We start from the raw sequence: 16,709 nt of genomic DNA on the forward strand, positions 1-16,709 counted from the left end.
ATAATCCTACTGCCTTAGCTGGCTAATGAAAAACAAGTTTTCCCTATACCATAAACATCATAGATCTTTATCAGAGAGATCATTGATCTGTATTATTGATAATCTTGCTTGGGTGTCTGAGCCCTAAGAATCAGTCCTCAATAGTAGGAACCATGACAGAAGTAAATTGGAGTTTTTAAACTGAAAGTGGTGCTGCCTACTTTACATTCCGTAAGACAAGAGAAATCTGGTGATGTGCTAGGAGGACACTATCTAGCAGAAGATAGCATTTCTTACCATTGTGAAATATTACTGTATATATTTTATTTTTTCTTCCAAACTTGCTTAGAATATCTCTTAGTTGTCAATAAGTTCCTAGGTTGCTGTACATGAAGGGGCCTACAAGAAAACCGGGGAGGGACATTTTATAAGGGCATGTAGTGACAAGGGGTAATGGGTTTAAACTGGAAGATGGTAGATTTAGGTTATACATTAAACAGAAATTCTTCACAACAAGGGTGGTGAGACACTAGCACAGGCTGCCCACGGAGGTTGTGGATGCCCACTCCCTGGAAGTGTTCAAGGCCAGGTTGGATGAGGCCTTGAACCTGGTCTAGTGGGAGATGTTCCTTTCTGTGGCAGGAGGTTGGTATGATCTTTAAGGTCCCTTCCATTTCCCCAGACCATTCCATGATCCTATGATTTTATTACTCTGATCATAAAAAATGCCAGTAATGCTCTGTATTTTGCTTTGCTGGATATAAACTTAAATGTGCTTTTCCCTAGTCTGAGACAGACAGATTGCTCGTGCAAACTGTAACAGGGAAGCAGCTGCATCAGGTTATATGCAGAAGTCCAGAGAACACAGAAATTCCAGAGCAAATTGGATGTAAGTTGACATAGAAAACTAAAGCAAGGTGGAGGAAAAGTCATATTCTAAAGATATTATACATGGATGCAGACATTTTAGCAATTAAGATATAAGCAGACTTTTTTTCAGACATTTCAGAAGTTTTCATCTGTATTGTGTATGTTTTCTTTTAATTTAAGCTGCCTAGAGTCTGTCATTAGCCAGTGGAATGAATATCTGGAAAGGAAAAACCAGCTGGAGCAGTGGTTAGAGAAACTGGATCACAAAGTGGAACAGCCTTTAGAACCACAGATTGGTCTGAAGGAGAAGTTTGCTCTGCTGGACCACTTCCAGGCTATTGTTTCGGAGATAGAGGATCACTCTGGTGATTTACAGCAACTCACTGAAAAGGCCGTGGAACTTTATGAAAAAACAAAGGATGATTCTTTCGGAGAAGCAGCTCAAGAAGAACTAAAAATGCAATTTAATGACATCACAACTGTAGCCAAGGTAAGACAAAGGCCAAGGTCTCCATTTCAAGTAAGGAAAATGTTTAAACATCTGTATATAAGGTAAAATTTTGATTTGCATAATTTTTAGTAATCTGAGAATAGACTGCTTGTTATGGTCGAGTCTAACCTAAAAGTTGGATGTACTTTACTAAAATTCACTTGATTGTAAAATAGTCATTGAAATTGGTATGGTTATGATTTTTGAAAAGTGAGGGGCATATATTTTATCCCTAGTTTCAAATTTACTATTATATTCCTGGCACTCTTCCAGATTTATTTTTTTTTTCTAATTCACCTTCATTCCTAACACTTGTTTTCCTCTAGAATAGTAAGAATGAAATGCCTCTCTGAGCAGAAAACATTGTCAGAATAAGAAATCCTATTGTCAAAAATATATGCCCATATTTTGTTTTTATGATGAACTTCTGCTCTCTCCCTTTTTTTTTAAATTGATACAGTAAGCTTCTTGGTTTCTAGAGACTAAGTGCTGTATAACTACTTTAAATGATGTTAAACCTGTAGCAATACAAAGATTACTGAATTCACTCACTACAGTGCTTTTTAACCAATGTGAAAAGAGTATTGTAAATGAGCATTGCTGTGTTCCCCTAAAAACAATATACATTGATAAATTTAATTTCTTAAGCAGCACTGGAAGAGAGTAGCACTGACTTCTCTGGTAGAAGCCATTGTCACTAGAAGAGACCAAGTAGCACTTTGCCTCCACTTTCCTCCTTAACTGGTGATATATTTTAATGTGAGCAAAGTAAATATGGGTGTTTGGTTGCCTTTCCTGGGGCTCTTATACTTCATTAGGAAGCTATCTATTTTCTTTTTAATCAGGCACATGTGGACATTTTCTTACTCTATTGTTGCCTAAGATGCATTAAGATAATAAAACTTTGAAGCTTTACTTTAAGTCATCTTTGTTTAGCCAGTAACCATTCTCTGGCTAGCTGGTGTGACACATTCTGAGGAATTATGATGACAATTTTCAGAAGGAACTGTAGAGTCTATAACAAAATTTTCAAAAGTATTGTATATTGAGTTACTCAAAATCAAATATTACTGGAGTTTAATTCATAAGTGGTTTACTTTGAAACTAGTCTAAGGACACATATCTAGGTTAGAATATGTGTGCAAGAGTAAAAAGCTGTTTGATTAGCTCAAAACATTCCTGAGTGCTAGCTCACAAGAATATAAACACAAATCTACTCTAGTCAGAACAAAGTCAAATCTAGTAGATTTCATCTTTTCATAGTAGAGCTAAGCTGGCCCTATTTTAAGCTTACATTAAAAATCTCAGATGGAGCCATAAAGTTGTCTTACATCTGTGTCTGCAAAAGCATCTTACAAGGCTTCAAGGCTTGATAATTAAAATGCAACTGAGCACCATAAAAACCATTTGCACTTCTGAACAGTGGAAGTCTTCTTTTGTGGTTCTCATCTAGGACATCTCCCTGACTCTGCTTAGCATCTCTAGAGACCTAGTGCTTCTAAATAAGAGCTATGTTTCTGGTGGTATGCTGCTCCCTGGGAGGACTCATTGGTGACCCATAAGACCCTCTCCAGGAGATATTGTGAAAAGTGTGTCAGAATCGCACAGCTGCAGCTTTGACATATATTGAACAATACATTTGATCTCAAATGATATGTTAAAATACATTTTTGCATACATTCCAGAAGGCTTCTTTATCTTTTGCTCCAGAACACACCTGTCCAGACCAGCCTAAACCAAACCTTTTGGAGTGTAGCACTGTTTTCCTCCTATAAGCTGTGCTCTCTGCAGCATCCCAATGGATACTATAGATTCAGACCATTATGCTATACCAGAGCATGCCTAAAGCAGGGACACTAGACATTATATATTGGTCTTTTTTTTTTTTTCATCTAAATGACAGGAGAAGATGAGGAAAGTGGAAGATGTTGTGAAGGACCATTTGCTATACCTTGATGCTGTGCATGAATTCACAGACTGGCTCCATTCTGCAAAGGAAGAGCTGCATCGCTGGTCAGATGCATCTGGAGATACAGCAACTATACAGAAAAAGCTGGCCAAAATCAATGTAAGATAACTTTGACAATTTTGTTTGAGATTCAGACCCTATGCTCTAAAATAGGTCAGAGCCAAAAAGCTGTGGGCTCTTGCTCCTTGCGTGTTTGAAACTGTGATTACATTTCATTGAGCTTGTTTTCACCTCCCTTCACATATTAAACTGATGGAGTAAAAGTACAATCAGACCTGAGTTAGCTACACACATGGAAACAATTTGCAAGAGTGGAAGCCCAGTGGCATCAAAGAATGTGGATTAGCTGAATAATGAGTAGTGCTCTTGTCCTCGTCCCCGAATAAGTTTTCTTTGTGAGCAGAGGATTGTCTCACTCAAAGTCAGAAACAACTTTTGCTGATTTGCATGACATGGTGGTGCACAGAGCAGTGCAAGGATTGTTCCCATCAAGCACAGTAGAAATGTATGAGTTGCCCCCCTGTGTATAGTCTCCTCCTCCCCCTGGCATCCATTCCTGGGTGTTTGAGTGCCTAACCAAGTAACATATTTCTGAATGAAACATTGGAGCAGACTGCATGTTTTGCTTCTGCCTGATGTTTACCTTCAGATACTCATGCAAGCAGCATTTTACTTTGGTTCTAAATGGGACGGTGGGCAAGTGACCAGACTATAGATGAAGATTCAGGACACCCAAGATCAAGTTACAGATGTGCTCTATACTCTTGGTTAATTTTCAGTGTCCTCTGTTCTCAAACCCCTCATATAAAATGGGAAAGGAGAGAATAACAACACTAGCCTGCTATGCACTGTTTGGGATGATATTTACATTCTCCGTCTTCTTAAGATGAACACTCCCAAATTTCCCTTGTAGCATGTATGAGATTGAAATAGGATGAGATTGAAATAGGACACTGTAGAAATAATTGACTTCTGGAAGGGGAAAAAACAAAAACAAACAAACAAAAAAAAGACATGTGCAACCAATTATGGCACATCACAGATCATGGGTAAGCTGTGAAATGCTTTTTCCGAGCAGCATGCTTGTCTTCTTAAAACTGCTGCTCTCAGCTAAACGCCAGAGCTCCTTCCATGACCGATCGCAGCAAAGTTTGCGTTTTCCGCATCCTGACTAAACAGTATTTTCCAGAATCCCGCAGGAGCTCTTTTTTTTCCCTCAGCCGAGGAAAGTTTCAGCCCCGCCGCTCACTCCATGCAGAGCCCGCACCCCTCCTTGCCCGCCCCACCAGCGCCCCTGCCCTGCCCGCTAATCGCTGCGCCGGGACCTGCCCGCGTCCCTCCCCGCTCTGCCTCCCCCCGACCCGGTCCCGCCGGCGGCGGCGGTGGCGGGCCTGCCGGTTACCATGGCAATGTCGCCTCGCAGGAGCTGGTGGAGTCCCGCCAGGCCGGCGAGGGCCGCCTGGGCCGAGTGGAGACGCTGGGTCCCGCCGCGGAGCGAAGCACGGCGGTCGGCGGGAGGCAGCTGTTGGCGGGAGAGGTGCGGAGCCTGCGGTCGGAGTGGGAGCAGTGGGAAGAGAGCGCCCTGCGGAGCCAGAGCAAGCTGCGGGATGTGCTGAGCCAGATGGCCCTGTCGGAGCGGGAGTTCGCGGCGCGGGTAGCGCAGCTGGAGGAGGCCCTGCAGCGGTTCGGGGGGCTGCTGTCCGGCTGGGCCCAGAGCCTGGGGCCCCTCGACAGCCGGCACACCGACGCCGAGGTCGTGGAAAGCTGGCGCAAGGAGAAAGTAAGATCGCTTCTCTTTTCCTAGCAGCTTTTCGATTGTCGCTGCATGGTTACCGCGGGCAGAATTCTAACTTCTGCCCGCCAGGACTGCCAAGTAGGAAAGAATAAGATGTGTTTGTCCAAAGTATCTCCATGAAATCCCAGCTTTGCAGGCTTTTTATTTGTAAGTGTAATCTTAGCGAGCAGTGTTTACAGGAGACGTTTCACTCTCTGGCCTCTGCTGTACAAGGCTGAGCAAATGCTGGCTGGAGATGAGGTGTTAAAAGCAGGGCTTCACCCAGAGGAGAAGGAGCAAGCGCACCAGCTCTCGGCTCGGTTTTTGAAGCCGGAGTAGCACTTGACTGGGGTAACGGGAAGCATTTCCCAAAAGGCAAGTAGCAGCTGGAGCCGTTTCTTTTGTTGTGCATGTTGAGATCTTGTCCAATTTTTAAAGAAGTTATACTGGAAACTGGTATACTCGCTAGTTGCCTTGCTATGGAATGCAGTGAAAATTAAGAGAAGCAGAGGTTGTTTCTATTCCTGGTTGTCTTCTAGCAAAAAAATTCCATGTGTATAAATCATATACACAATATATAAAATATTCACAACAATCAAGATATGCATTTGTATATATCTTGACCACTGAATTTCTAGGTATTGATAAAAGTTACTGCATATTTCCCTTTCAGGCTAGTGTTGAAACAAAGCAGTTACAGTCAAGAGAGGTGTGTGATGCCTGATTTCTGACCACTTGATGGAAGAAATAGTCCTAAAATCCCAGAACACATTCTTTTTGAACTGAAATTGTAAATCTCCTTCTCTGATGTCTGTGCCAAGTTATTTCTGTGGCTTCCTCTTTCACAGAACTCCCTGAGATAGATTCATAGAATATGCCTGCTTTGGTGCCAGTACATATCTCTTGGAGAATCAACACTGACATTACACTGGAGCAAATAAGCATACAAATATGAAAAGTCTTCAATGTCTATATGTTTCTTAAAAGGCAACAAAGACATGGAATTGTCATAAGCAACAATTACCAGACTTTGTTATAATTATTTATAAATGGATAAGTAGTACATTCAAAGGATATTGTTTTTACTAACAATATAAATAATGCACTGTAGGTCTATGTAGTAACACTTTATTTAAATGAGACAGTTGTAAACTTTGACTAATGAGGAAAATGCAAAGGAATCTCAAGACTCGCCATGCACAGCCCTACTGTGTAATTTTATTTTATACAGTTAGAGGAAATGTGACAGTAATCCTTCCATTTCTGGACCTCAGCAATAGGTCCTATTGTGAATTAAAAATAGCAGCTTTCCATTTCCATTGTCTCACAGTGATTCTGTTGCCATGTAAGCCAAGGCCATGAATTAGAAATGCATTTCCTGATTCTAAGAATTTGCAGGCTCCTTCTGTTACTCTGTTACACTCAAGCTTTTGCCTTCTTTTTGCCTTTATGTATGTGCAACATAAGAGCTACACATCTTGCACTTGGAATTCTGCAAAATATTTTGGTAATTGTGAGACTGAAAATCAGATCTGAGTGGCTGCACCAGTTTTTGTAGTATCTTTGTGTAGAAATATGCCATAACTAAATACACCCTGTTTTGCAAATTTATGTTCCTGCTTGTTTATAGGCTGTGCCTAAGGCTTTATGTCACCAGAATAATCTTTTAATAGTTATTGAGATAGGTTACTTGAAACTGAAAAAAATAATTGAAAACAGGCAGTTCTTACCCTGTGCTTCTCTTAGGACATGTTTGCTTTACCAAAACAAAACAAACAAAAAAACAACCGAACAAAAAAGCCAAAACAAAAAACAACCAACAGCACCAAAAAAACCAAGCTGTTAGTATTTCATTATGGTAATTTCTGCCCTACACAATTTGTGACTTACTGTTTAAGTAACAGTCATTGTGTTGCTATGCCTAATGCTTTCACAAAAGTCCTGTGTATAATTTAACAGAAAGTAAGATAAACAAAAGAGTAGTTAGTTTACATTTTTTTCTAAGCATCATTGCTGTTACATAATTACTTCTTTCAAATGCTACTTTATATGGCTTTGAAGCAAACTAGCAGTGTGACTGAAGTGTCTTTTAATTATAGTTTGAACAGATTTCGGGTGTGTGAGTGGCTCAAAGCAGATAAAATCCATAATACAATGATGAATAATGCAGATCAGAGGAGTCTCGAAATGTGCTGTGGGAAAATATTTTTTCATACTCAGAAGCACAAATGAAAGTTGATACACTTAATACATCTGAACTGTCTCTAGACTTAATTTTACGGGGCTTTCCAGTGATCTGCAAATGCAAATAGATTTCAGTAATGTTAAGATAATCAAGCTGTGATTATGATCTAAACCACTGCTATTCATAGCCAACACATGCTTCTAAATTTGTTTTTCTCAAAATGGATTTTTTTGTTTTTTCTTCCTGGCCGTTCAGGTACTTCAAAAAACTATTTTTTTAATCTGCTCAGAAATACAGATCTTAAAATCTTAATTTCACAACTCTGCAGGCCTTTTCAGGAAAAGGGATATAAAGCAAACACAAAGTTGCTTGTGAGTAGCAGACACATGAGCTGAATCCCTGGCTTTTGTCCATTTGCTGGCCTTACTAAGTCTGTGGATTGACTTGCTAGACCATTGCTAATACTTCTTTTTTAATTTTGATTTTTATAAAGAAATATTTGTTTGTAGCAGAGCTGCTTAATATTTTCCAGAGAAAAATCTTCTCATTGAGTGTTTTGGAAACCTTCTACGTGTGTTTCCATGTACATAAGTTGTACCTATCCTCAACATTAATTTTTCTGCTGAGAGATTATCACAAACTTTTTACTATGCAAATTTTCAGTCATCCTTTTTCATAAGATGTTTTGAAACATGATTTGGGGACTTCCTTGTCCTATTTCCATGCCACTGTTCAAATCTGCCTTCACTTTAATATGATCCATTTCTTAAGCTTATACTGTACATTTTTGCCATATTGCCACTTAGATTTGGCCAAACTAAAATATTTGTGTACCAAACACTCTAGTCTGCCTGTGCTGCAGAACTTCTGCCTGGTGAATGTAACTAGCTTAGAAGGTTGTCTTCTCTCCGTGGAAGTTAGATAGGAATGCCTGAGGAATTTAGTTTCTGGTGAGGCAGGAAGCCAAGTCTGCAGTGCTCATTGTGCTGGAGTGGCTGGCTGGATTCTGCAGCAGAGGTGCTGTCAACAAGGACTGTTTTTGTTGGAGTGGTTATCACACCTCTCCCAGTGACCTTAAGCTAACAAAAGCTTTTTTTTTTTTTTTTTTTTTTTTGTTGTTGTTGTTGGCTTAGCAAGAGCCTTTCTGATGCAGGAATGACAGGCAGTAACCCATTTACTGTCAGGGATTTGTGAGCAGCTGCAATTTTGACATTATGAAGACTTCTGTGAAAAAGTTTAAGCTGTTAAAAGCTTTGTGCATAAATTAATGTTTTCTGATATAGCTCAGAAGTTTTTATTGAACACGCTATACTCAAATCAACAAGCAAGTTATATTCATATGAATGTATTATTTGCTTTTCTCTGATTTTATGTACTTTTATATGTATACAGCTAACTGAAAATCCCATAGCTCATTTTTGAGAATTAAACTTGTATCTTAAAATGTTATTTAAGAATATTTTGAGCTAAGAAAGTTGAGACTTTTAGAAATCTGGTCTCTAGAAGCTAATAATTTCAAATACGCTTCTGTAGGCTAAAACACTCTTGAAAATAAATATGCATAGATCATAAATTAAGTTGAATTTAAACCCTAATACATTTAATTAAAATATTTATTTATTTATTTAAGGTTTACTCACCAAAATTGTTCATTTGTTTTGTTTTAACAGGAAACATTGGATGCTCTGGTAAAGTCTGAACATATGACAGATGAGATCAAAACTCAGTTAAATGATCTTTGTAGATTTTCCAGAGATTTGAGTACTCATTCTTCAAAAGTTTCAGGGTTGATTAAAGAGTATAACAGGTACTAATTCATCTTGTTTATAGTTAATCAATCCCATTTGTGTGTGTGTGACCATGAGCTGTCTTAGGGAACCACTAATTGGAATTTTAGGATTAGAAACAGGTATAAAATTATTGGAATCATTATTTTGATTTTGGTTTCAACAGATGTTGCGAAAAGCAGCTTTTTTTTCATCCCAAATATCAGGTTATGACATTAAACTAGCTGAAACTATTGTATAGCCACATCTGACCTATCAAAGGATGAATTCTTATAAGCACAATAGCTTATTTGTCTGAGGGAGGAACAAGCTATACCAGCTATTAAAGATCTTTTTCTTAATTTTGTCCTTCAGTTTACTCGTCTTTGACTAGGTGATTCTCTGAAACAGGGGAGCTTGCATTTGCTTGTTTTCTTGTTTTTCTTGGGTCACTTAGCTGGCTTAGTTGATAGTATGACATCAGCACTTTAGACACAAGATTCTGCTTCTTGAAGGGGATCTTTTGGCTCCTGTAGTTTCAGAAGAAAGGTGCAATGACCAAGACTGATCCCTTCTAATGTTATGAAATTAGCTGAGCCACAGAAGACAGAATTGATATCATTGTAGTGCCACATCCTGTTCATAAAGAAAGGGTCTTGCAGAAACTGTTCATGATGAGGTGCACTGATTCACTCTCTGGAAACACTTAACACCTGCTGTATCTATGACAGTTATGTCCCAATTTACGTGCCTTGTTTTGAAGGAACTGAAAGTTTCTAATGGATCTCCCCATGCCTCAGTTGAGTGTTTTAAGTTGGTAGGAGGAAGGCAGGTTAACCTAACCTTGTGATTGTATTTCAGAGAACTCACTAATACCATCGTCACCTAACAGTCCTGCTTTTCCTCTCTCTCTCCCTTTTTCATCCCGCGTGTGACAAACCCAGCCTCTGCCTGCAAGCTTCAAAAGGATGTCAAAGCAAGGAGCAGATCTTGCAGCAAAGATTTCGTACAGCTTTTCGAGACTTCCAGCAATGGTTGGTCAATGCAAAAGTCACCACAGCCAAATGTTTTGATGTGCCCGAAAATGTCAGTGAAGCTTCAGCAAGTCTGCAGAAAATACAGGTAATTCGACAGAAGCATAATACTAATCTAAAGGAACATCGTTCAGTTTCATATATAAGCTCAGACTGAACGTTTGGTTAATTACTATTTTTTGCCAATGTCTTTTTGTCAACAATAAAGGTGCAAAGAAAAATTTTTTTTTTCTTAATCTGATTTGCTTAGTTTAATTGCTGTGCTGCAGTTTTATGTAGTCATTGTCTCTCCTAGTCTTCCTTGTGTTTCTTTTTTTTTTAAAATGTCTCTTAAGTAGGAGAATACTGTAGCAATAGAATTATATCCATTTTGGACTGTGTACCTGGAGTTACTTCAATGTTAATATTTTTTCTCATGTGACAGTAGAGCCCTTAGAGTGCAAGAGCAGAGTTAGAATGCACGCAGTAAAAGCAGGCATTTAAAAGGTATGTTTTCACATAAAGCTAAACAAACCCTAGCAATTCCATGGAAAGGAATACCAAATAAAATTGTATTTTTAATAAAGCAAGTGAAAGAAATATTTTTATAAATAAAATATAACTACAATTTTAACTGAAAATAGCAAAATGAGAATTACATAATGAGACTATTTAATCTTCAGTTAGATGGTATAGCAGAAAAAGTTCTTATAAGTTTCACAGAAAATACCAAAACCTAAACAACTTCTTCCTCCTTTTGGTAAATTTAGTTTCTCTGGCTTCAAAGGTTTAGTTAAGAGTGTAAAAAACATTGTAGTAATATGCCTAATCTCTGGCTACCCCAAAATAAGTCTTTGGCTACCCCAATATGAGTCTATATATAGAGGAAATACGAGACGAAAGCTTCCTAATAGTTTTGTTTTTACATTAAATATAAGAGTTTCACTCATAAAGTCTTCTAATAATTACAAGTTATGAGAAAACTGGAATTTTAAGAATCTGGCTGTTTCCTTACATTTGTGTATAATTCTTGCAGATGTGTATTTCCACATGCTTCTTGCATGCCTGCATTGTGCTAGATTTCCGTGAAGAAAGTACTTTAAAACAGGGAAGGTAAATTAAGGATGCAGAGAGATAAATTGCACATCTTAGACATTGCTCAGGGTCTAAGCATCAGCCCACACTGCTACACTCTCCTTGGAAGTCCAGCATGGCTGTTGCCTAAAGCAAGGCTTCTGTCATGCATGTGCCTCACAGTCAGCCCCAGATCCTGCTTTTACCTGTGCCAGGATTCTGGTTGCCTAAAATGAAATCGTTACCACGGTCTCTACCACAGAGATTTAAAGTATAATACCCAACTATGTGACCAGCAGTTATCTTGTGAAATTCAGAACATGCAGGTGATCGTAGATTCTTAATATGTAGGTTTATTTAACCTTAATGTATAGGTTATTTAGATGCATGGCACTTTTGGATAAAGTAGCTGTTGTCCCTAAATGCCATTAATATGGAGGATGCGAAAATGGAATGTACAGAAAGAAGAGTTAGCATGTTAATGAGCAGAAACAACCCTGATCCCTGTTAAATCTTCTGTGGGGTTGCCATTGACTTTTACTGCAAGCCAGATTTCACCAATTAGCTTATTTTATTACTATTTTCAGGAGTTCTTATCGGAGAGTGAGAACGGGCAACAAAAACTAAACCTGCTAGCATCCAAAGGAGAACTGCTGTGCTCTGTTTTACCAAAGGAAAAGGCTAAACTTATCCGGGACAAATCTGCTACCGCTAAAGAAGACTGGAAAAAGTTTATTACCACCCTCCACCAGACAGAATCTGCATTGGAGGTACTGAACCAGGCACACTGGGCAAAGATTAGATCTAAATTCCCCTCCATGTTTTTTGTTTCAAACAGCATAGCTTAGTTTTTGTATATCAGCTGTAAGTGTTTATGATGTGACAGAACTAATAAATAGCTGTTTTCAAGACGTCTCATACTCCTACATACATTTTTGTTTTGTTTACTTGCATCCCCACGACCTGATTTCACTTGTAAGTGTGGTATTTAATGCAGAAGGGTGTTCAGAGAATCTGAAGGTAGCAAAGGCATCAGTTGTTCTGATTCATTATTATGAGTCTCATTGAATGTACTGAGTTACTAAAACACCTTTTCTATTTTAAACATTGTTTTAGCACAGTTTTTTGACACTTGCTGATTGAATAGGCCCAGTACAGTGGGTAAATTTAGTCTCATTGCAAACTGGTGAAATGTAACCGGTTTTTTGGAACAACTTTTAAAAATAAACTGCAATGCCTTTCTCTGTTCAGAATTCACAATTCAACCAGCACAGAAGGGGAATATCTTTAAAATATAACCTCTCTTAATAAAGGCTATAGATTTTAAGGTCAAAAGGTCTTAGCAGGAATTCACTAAGTAGCATAGGAGGGCTAAACTTCCTGGGGATTCCTCTTTGAAACCAATGCTGCCTAGCAAGCTGAGAAAATATTTAAATATATTTAATATATCATGTAGAAAGCCTTTTTAAAAAGTACTTCTTAGGCAGCAAGGACTTACCTTTCTTCCTATGAGGGTTGCCATGGAAAGATTATGTCCTTGGAACATAATCTTTTTAAGCCAAACATTTTTCAGTCTCGGAGGCTGTTTTTCAATTCTCATGGGTAAGTGATAATGCTATAGATAAAGAGAAAACTAAATCAGTCTGAGCAAGCAGAGCACAGAAGGAACTATACTGTTCAGGTTTCTATTCCATATCAATTATTTTAGGTGCTCTTTTTTTTAATCATGCAGAATAAACCTAAAGGAAAAAACATGCAAACACTGCAGGAATGCCTACATATGCCTTGATGCACACACTTTTTTAACCAAAATTTTATACTCAAAAAGAAAAGGATACAATCAGAGGTGATCCCTAAGATTGGGTTGAACTTAGTCATATATCACCTAGGAGCAGTGGCAGCCCATTTAAGGAGGGGACAGTGTGAAAGACTGCAGACAAATGTTAAGTAACTCATATCCCAAATTATCCTCTCTTCAGACTGCCTTAAGTGAATTAGACCTACACTGAGTTAAAGCTCATAACAACTGTAAAGTTTTAGTTCAAAAGAAATTTGCTTCACCCTCCCTGAAACTGTGTAGATATATCCTATGTTGTTGCCTTTATTTTAACTCTTGTAGAGGTAGTTTCTCAGACGTATTTTAGTGGTTGTGGGATGGGAAGGAGAAGAGCTGGTGTAATTTATTTTGAAGAGCTATGTAGCATCTGGCTTTAATTGTAGAGCCTTTTTGTGTGCTTGATCTGAATGTTGTGTCTTACAGTTATGTCCTGTGCAGTGGGACTGTTGATAAAATTGTGCATATCTTCCTAGAACTTGAAGATTCAGATGAAGGACTTCGAAGCAACTGCTGAGCCTCTGCAGGAGTGGTTGACCACAACTGAGACAATGGTACAAGGCAGTAGCAGTCGGCTCCATGATCTTCCTTCCAAGAGGAGAGAACAGCAAAAGTTGCAGGTGACTTTTCTAAGGCTTTTTAACAAAGCCAGTCTTTGCTGTCCCATCCTCTTGGCCTCATTGCTTACTTGATCATTCTAGCATCCTGACTTCTAAATAAGATTAAAACTGGTTTCAAAGATTGTTGTTGATGTTCTTTTTCCATCAGGTTCTGCATCTTCACATTTCTTATGACATGATGCTTTTTTATTCTAGCTGTACTGTGTGCCTTTCTCAGCAAGCTTGCCATGTGTCACTTCTATTTTTCATGGGCCTTCATGCTTCTCTGTTTCCTGCTTTCTAGCACCCACTATTAAAAGTAACGTGCTTGTGCTTTACAGTCTGTCCTTGAGGAAATAAGCTGCCACGAGCATCAGCTCAACAGGCTAAAAGAGAAAGCTCAGCAGCTGTGGGAAGAGCAAGCTGTCAGCAAAAGCTTTATGCGCAGAGTGTCTCAGTTGTCTTCTCAATATCTTACGCTAAGCAATCTGACAAAGGTAATGCACTCAGTGTACATCTTTCAAGCAATTCATTTGATGGATGTGGGGAAAAAGAGACTGAAACACTGTGGTTGTCTTGCTTGTCCGCTCTGTGGTATGTCTAAGCTATCTTGTCTTTCATAATGGCTTGAAAGAGTGGGAAGAAAGGACCTGGATTGTCAACAAAATGGAATTCTGATTATCATTTTTTTTTTTAATGTGTTTTGAGTAAAAAGTAAATCTCTTCCAATTTTACAGTAATCAGATTTTATTTTGATTATTTCAGTCATTGAAGACATATTTTTGTAGTAAATGGTATCTGAAAGAAGTATTTTTCAAAACTCAGGGAAGTTACTCTTTTTAGAAAACACAAAAAGTTGTTGCATTATTGTATTCTATAATGATAATTAATTATTTGTATAGTCAGCATCTTCATCTAAAACTAACAGATGGGTTTTCTAAAATATTACCTCTTAGGCAACTTTTGAAGGTTCAAGGGGAAGCATAGGCCAAACTCTAAAGAATCAGGCTAGCAACTAAGATCTTAACCAAATTCTGTTTTGCTGAATGGTGTTTTACACACTTCACAATTTTGTAGTTCTACTATCTCTATTGTGTAAACAAATAAGGTCTCTGGATTAGGATTAGGACTACTATTTTTCATGAAGTGCTAGTCCTGAAGGAGTCTTCAAAAAGGTTTATAGTTAATACAGTAATGAGAATAATTAAAGATGTAGTAAGTGTTTTGTGGGACAGCAATTCAATTCAGAAAGTATTAATGTCTGGGCAATTGCTAGCTTGTTAATTCCTACTCTTTCTGTAGAAATAAAAGTTATAAAGCATATATAGAGCTTTATGACTTATTGAAAATTATTTTATACATGCCATAATAAATTTTTATGACTGCAAAATGAGAAAGGGAAAGATACATCAATTAATAACATTGGCTTATGTGGACAGAACTTGTAGGACATGTCAGTGTGAGAATAAGGAATCTGAGGCAGACGATATGAATGATCCATCCTGTGAGAGAAATCCTGAAAATCCTTGAATAGCCATGGACTTGCTAAGCCCGTTTCACTGGCCTGACTTTAGTTCTCTGTCAGTGTGTGAAACACAGTCTACTTTGTATTCTTGTTCACCTCAGGCGTTTTAGCAATGTAACTTGAGGGGGGATGGTGATGGGTTTTGTTTTGTTTTATTTGGCTTTTTTAATTATTTGTATGACTGTCATTAATTTTTCAGAAGAATGGATATACCAAGAGGAGTCATTGAGGAAAATAGGTCTTTCTTTTCCAAGCAGCAACACAGCAATGTTGCTGCATAGGCCTACCCTCACAGGCTTAAATCTGTCTTGTGCATTGACAGAATTTCCAAGTTACCTTCAGCTGCAACACTGACCTGGAGTCTAGGTGTGATTGACCAGATGTTTAAGAAAAAGTCAAACCTGAACACTCTCAATTACTTTAGATGAGAGGAGGCAATTAAATGAAGAACACACTTAGAAAAAATTAAATGTGTTTCTGAAGTGTTGATTTGTATATTGTTTGGACAACTTGTGTATGTCTGTGTTTATGCAAGACTCGTTCTATGCTCAAGTAAGTATACTAGTAATTATCAATGTATAAAAAGAATTTCTGAGTATAATTCATGAAACCCATTCTAAAACTCAAAAATAGGCATGGGGAATAAGCAGCCCTTCGAATAGCTGCTGGTGCTAATTGCTGTATATATTGCAGGAGAAAGTTTCCAGAATGGACAGGGTCGTAGCAGAGCACCAGCAGTTCTCACACAGTATCAAGGACCTCCAGGACTGGATGGCTGATGCAGTTCACATGCTGAATTCCTACTGTCACCCCACTGCAGACAAGAGTGTTCTGGACAGTCGAATGCTAAAGTTAGAGGTATGGAATCAACTCTAAAAACTGCTCTTTTAGGATCTCAAAGAGTTCAAATATTGGATATTTTACCTTAGTTGCTGCATATTAGTGTAATGACTGTTATCATTCAGTCACTGATCTTCAATTTACTAAAAATAACTCTTTTTATAGAAGAAAGTGTTGAGTATTAGACTTTTTCTCTAAGAAGGATATAGGGACTCATGATGTGCAAAACTGCATGCATGTGAATTCTTGAAAAAACCTGTAAGGATGTTGTGAGGCTGCTGAACTTTAAGAAGTAGGATATAGTTTAATGTAGTATTTTCCTAGATCTTACAGGTGACATGAATGATTTAGAAAAGCTTTTCCTATAACTCTTCTCTTTAAAAATGGTGACTAAAGTTAATTAAATAGCATCTGTTGCCATCACTACATAAAAGATGAAAAGCAATACTCAGAAAATGCTTTTCATATTCTTGCTGTCTCAGGTTTTGAGCTATGGCCAAAATAGGGACAACTCAAAATTATAAGGATACACGGAAAAGGAAAAGATTGTAGCCAAATATTAAAATTGTTTTGCCTTTTTTTTTTTTTTAATCCGTCAGGTTCCTGCTTTAAGGCTTTTAATGACTTTGCATAGTGTTGGAAGCAGTTAGTTTGCAACTGTGCAGCTCCAGAAGCTGCAGTCTCTAAACTGATGTTGCTCATAGTCTGAATTTATATGTTGGTAATTTTTTATTTCAAATAGATCTTAGAGTAATAGAACTATGTTTCAGCTCTCAACAAGAGTTTTTTCA

At 38.0% G+C, this 16,709-nt stretch overlaps 1 protein-coding gene across 1 annotated transcript in view; it reads left to right on the plus strand.

Moving 5' to 3' along the window:
* Positions 1-16,709, plus strand: part of SYNE1 (spectrin repeat containing nuclear envelope protein 1) — a 304,753-nt gene that overhangs the window by 143,316 nt on the left and 144,728 nt on the right. Inside the window, exons 52-60 of the mRNA XM_030446636.1 lie at positions 1,030-1,339; positions 3,243-3,407; positions 4,732-5,088; positions 8,938-9,074; positions 9,978-10,155; positions 11,708-11,890; positions 13,431-13,574; positions 13,895-14,050; positions 15,772-15,936. Of these exons, the coding sequence (XP_030302496.1) occupies positions 1,030-1,339; positions 3,243-3,407; positions 4,732-5,088; positions 8,938-9,074; positions 9,978-10,155; positions 11,708-11,890; positions 13,431-13,574; positions 13,895-14,050; positions 15,772-15,936 (1,795 nt within the window). The remainder of the gene's footprint in view (positions 1-1,029; positions 1,340-3,242; positions 3,408-4,731; positions 5,089-8,937; positions 9,075-9,977; positions 10,156-11,707; positions 11,891-13,430; positions 13,575-13,894; positions 14,051-15,771; positions 15,937-16,709) is intronic.

Source organism: Calypte anna, chromosome 3 (genome assembly GCF_003957555.1).
Source record: "Calypte anna isolate BGI_N300 chromosome 3, bCalAnn1_v1.p, whole genome shotgun sequence".
Taxonomy (NCBI): Eukaryota; Metazoa; Chordata; class Aves; order Apodiformes; family Trochilidae; genus Calypte; species Calypte anna.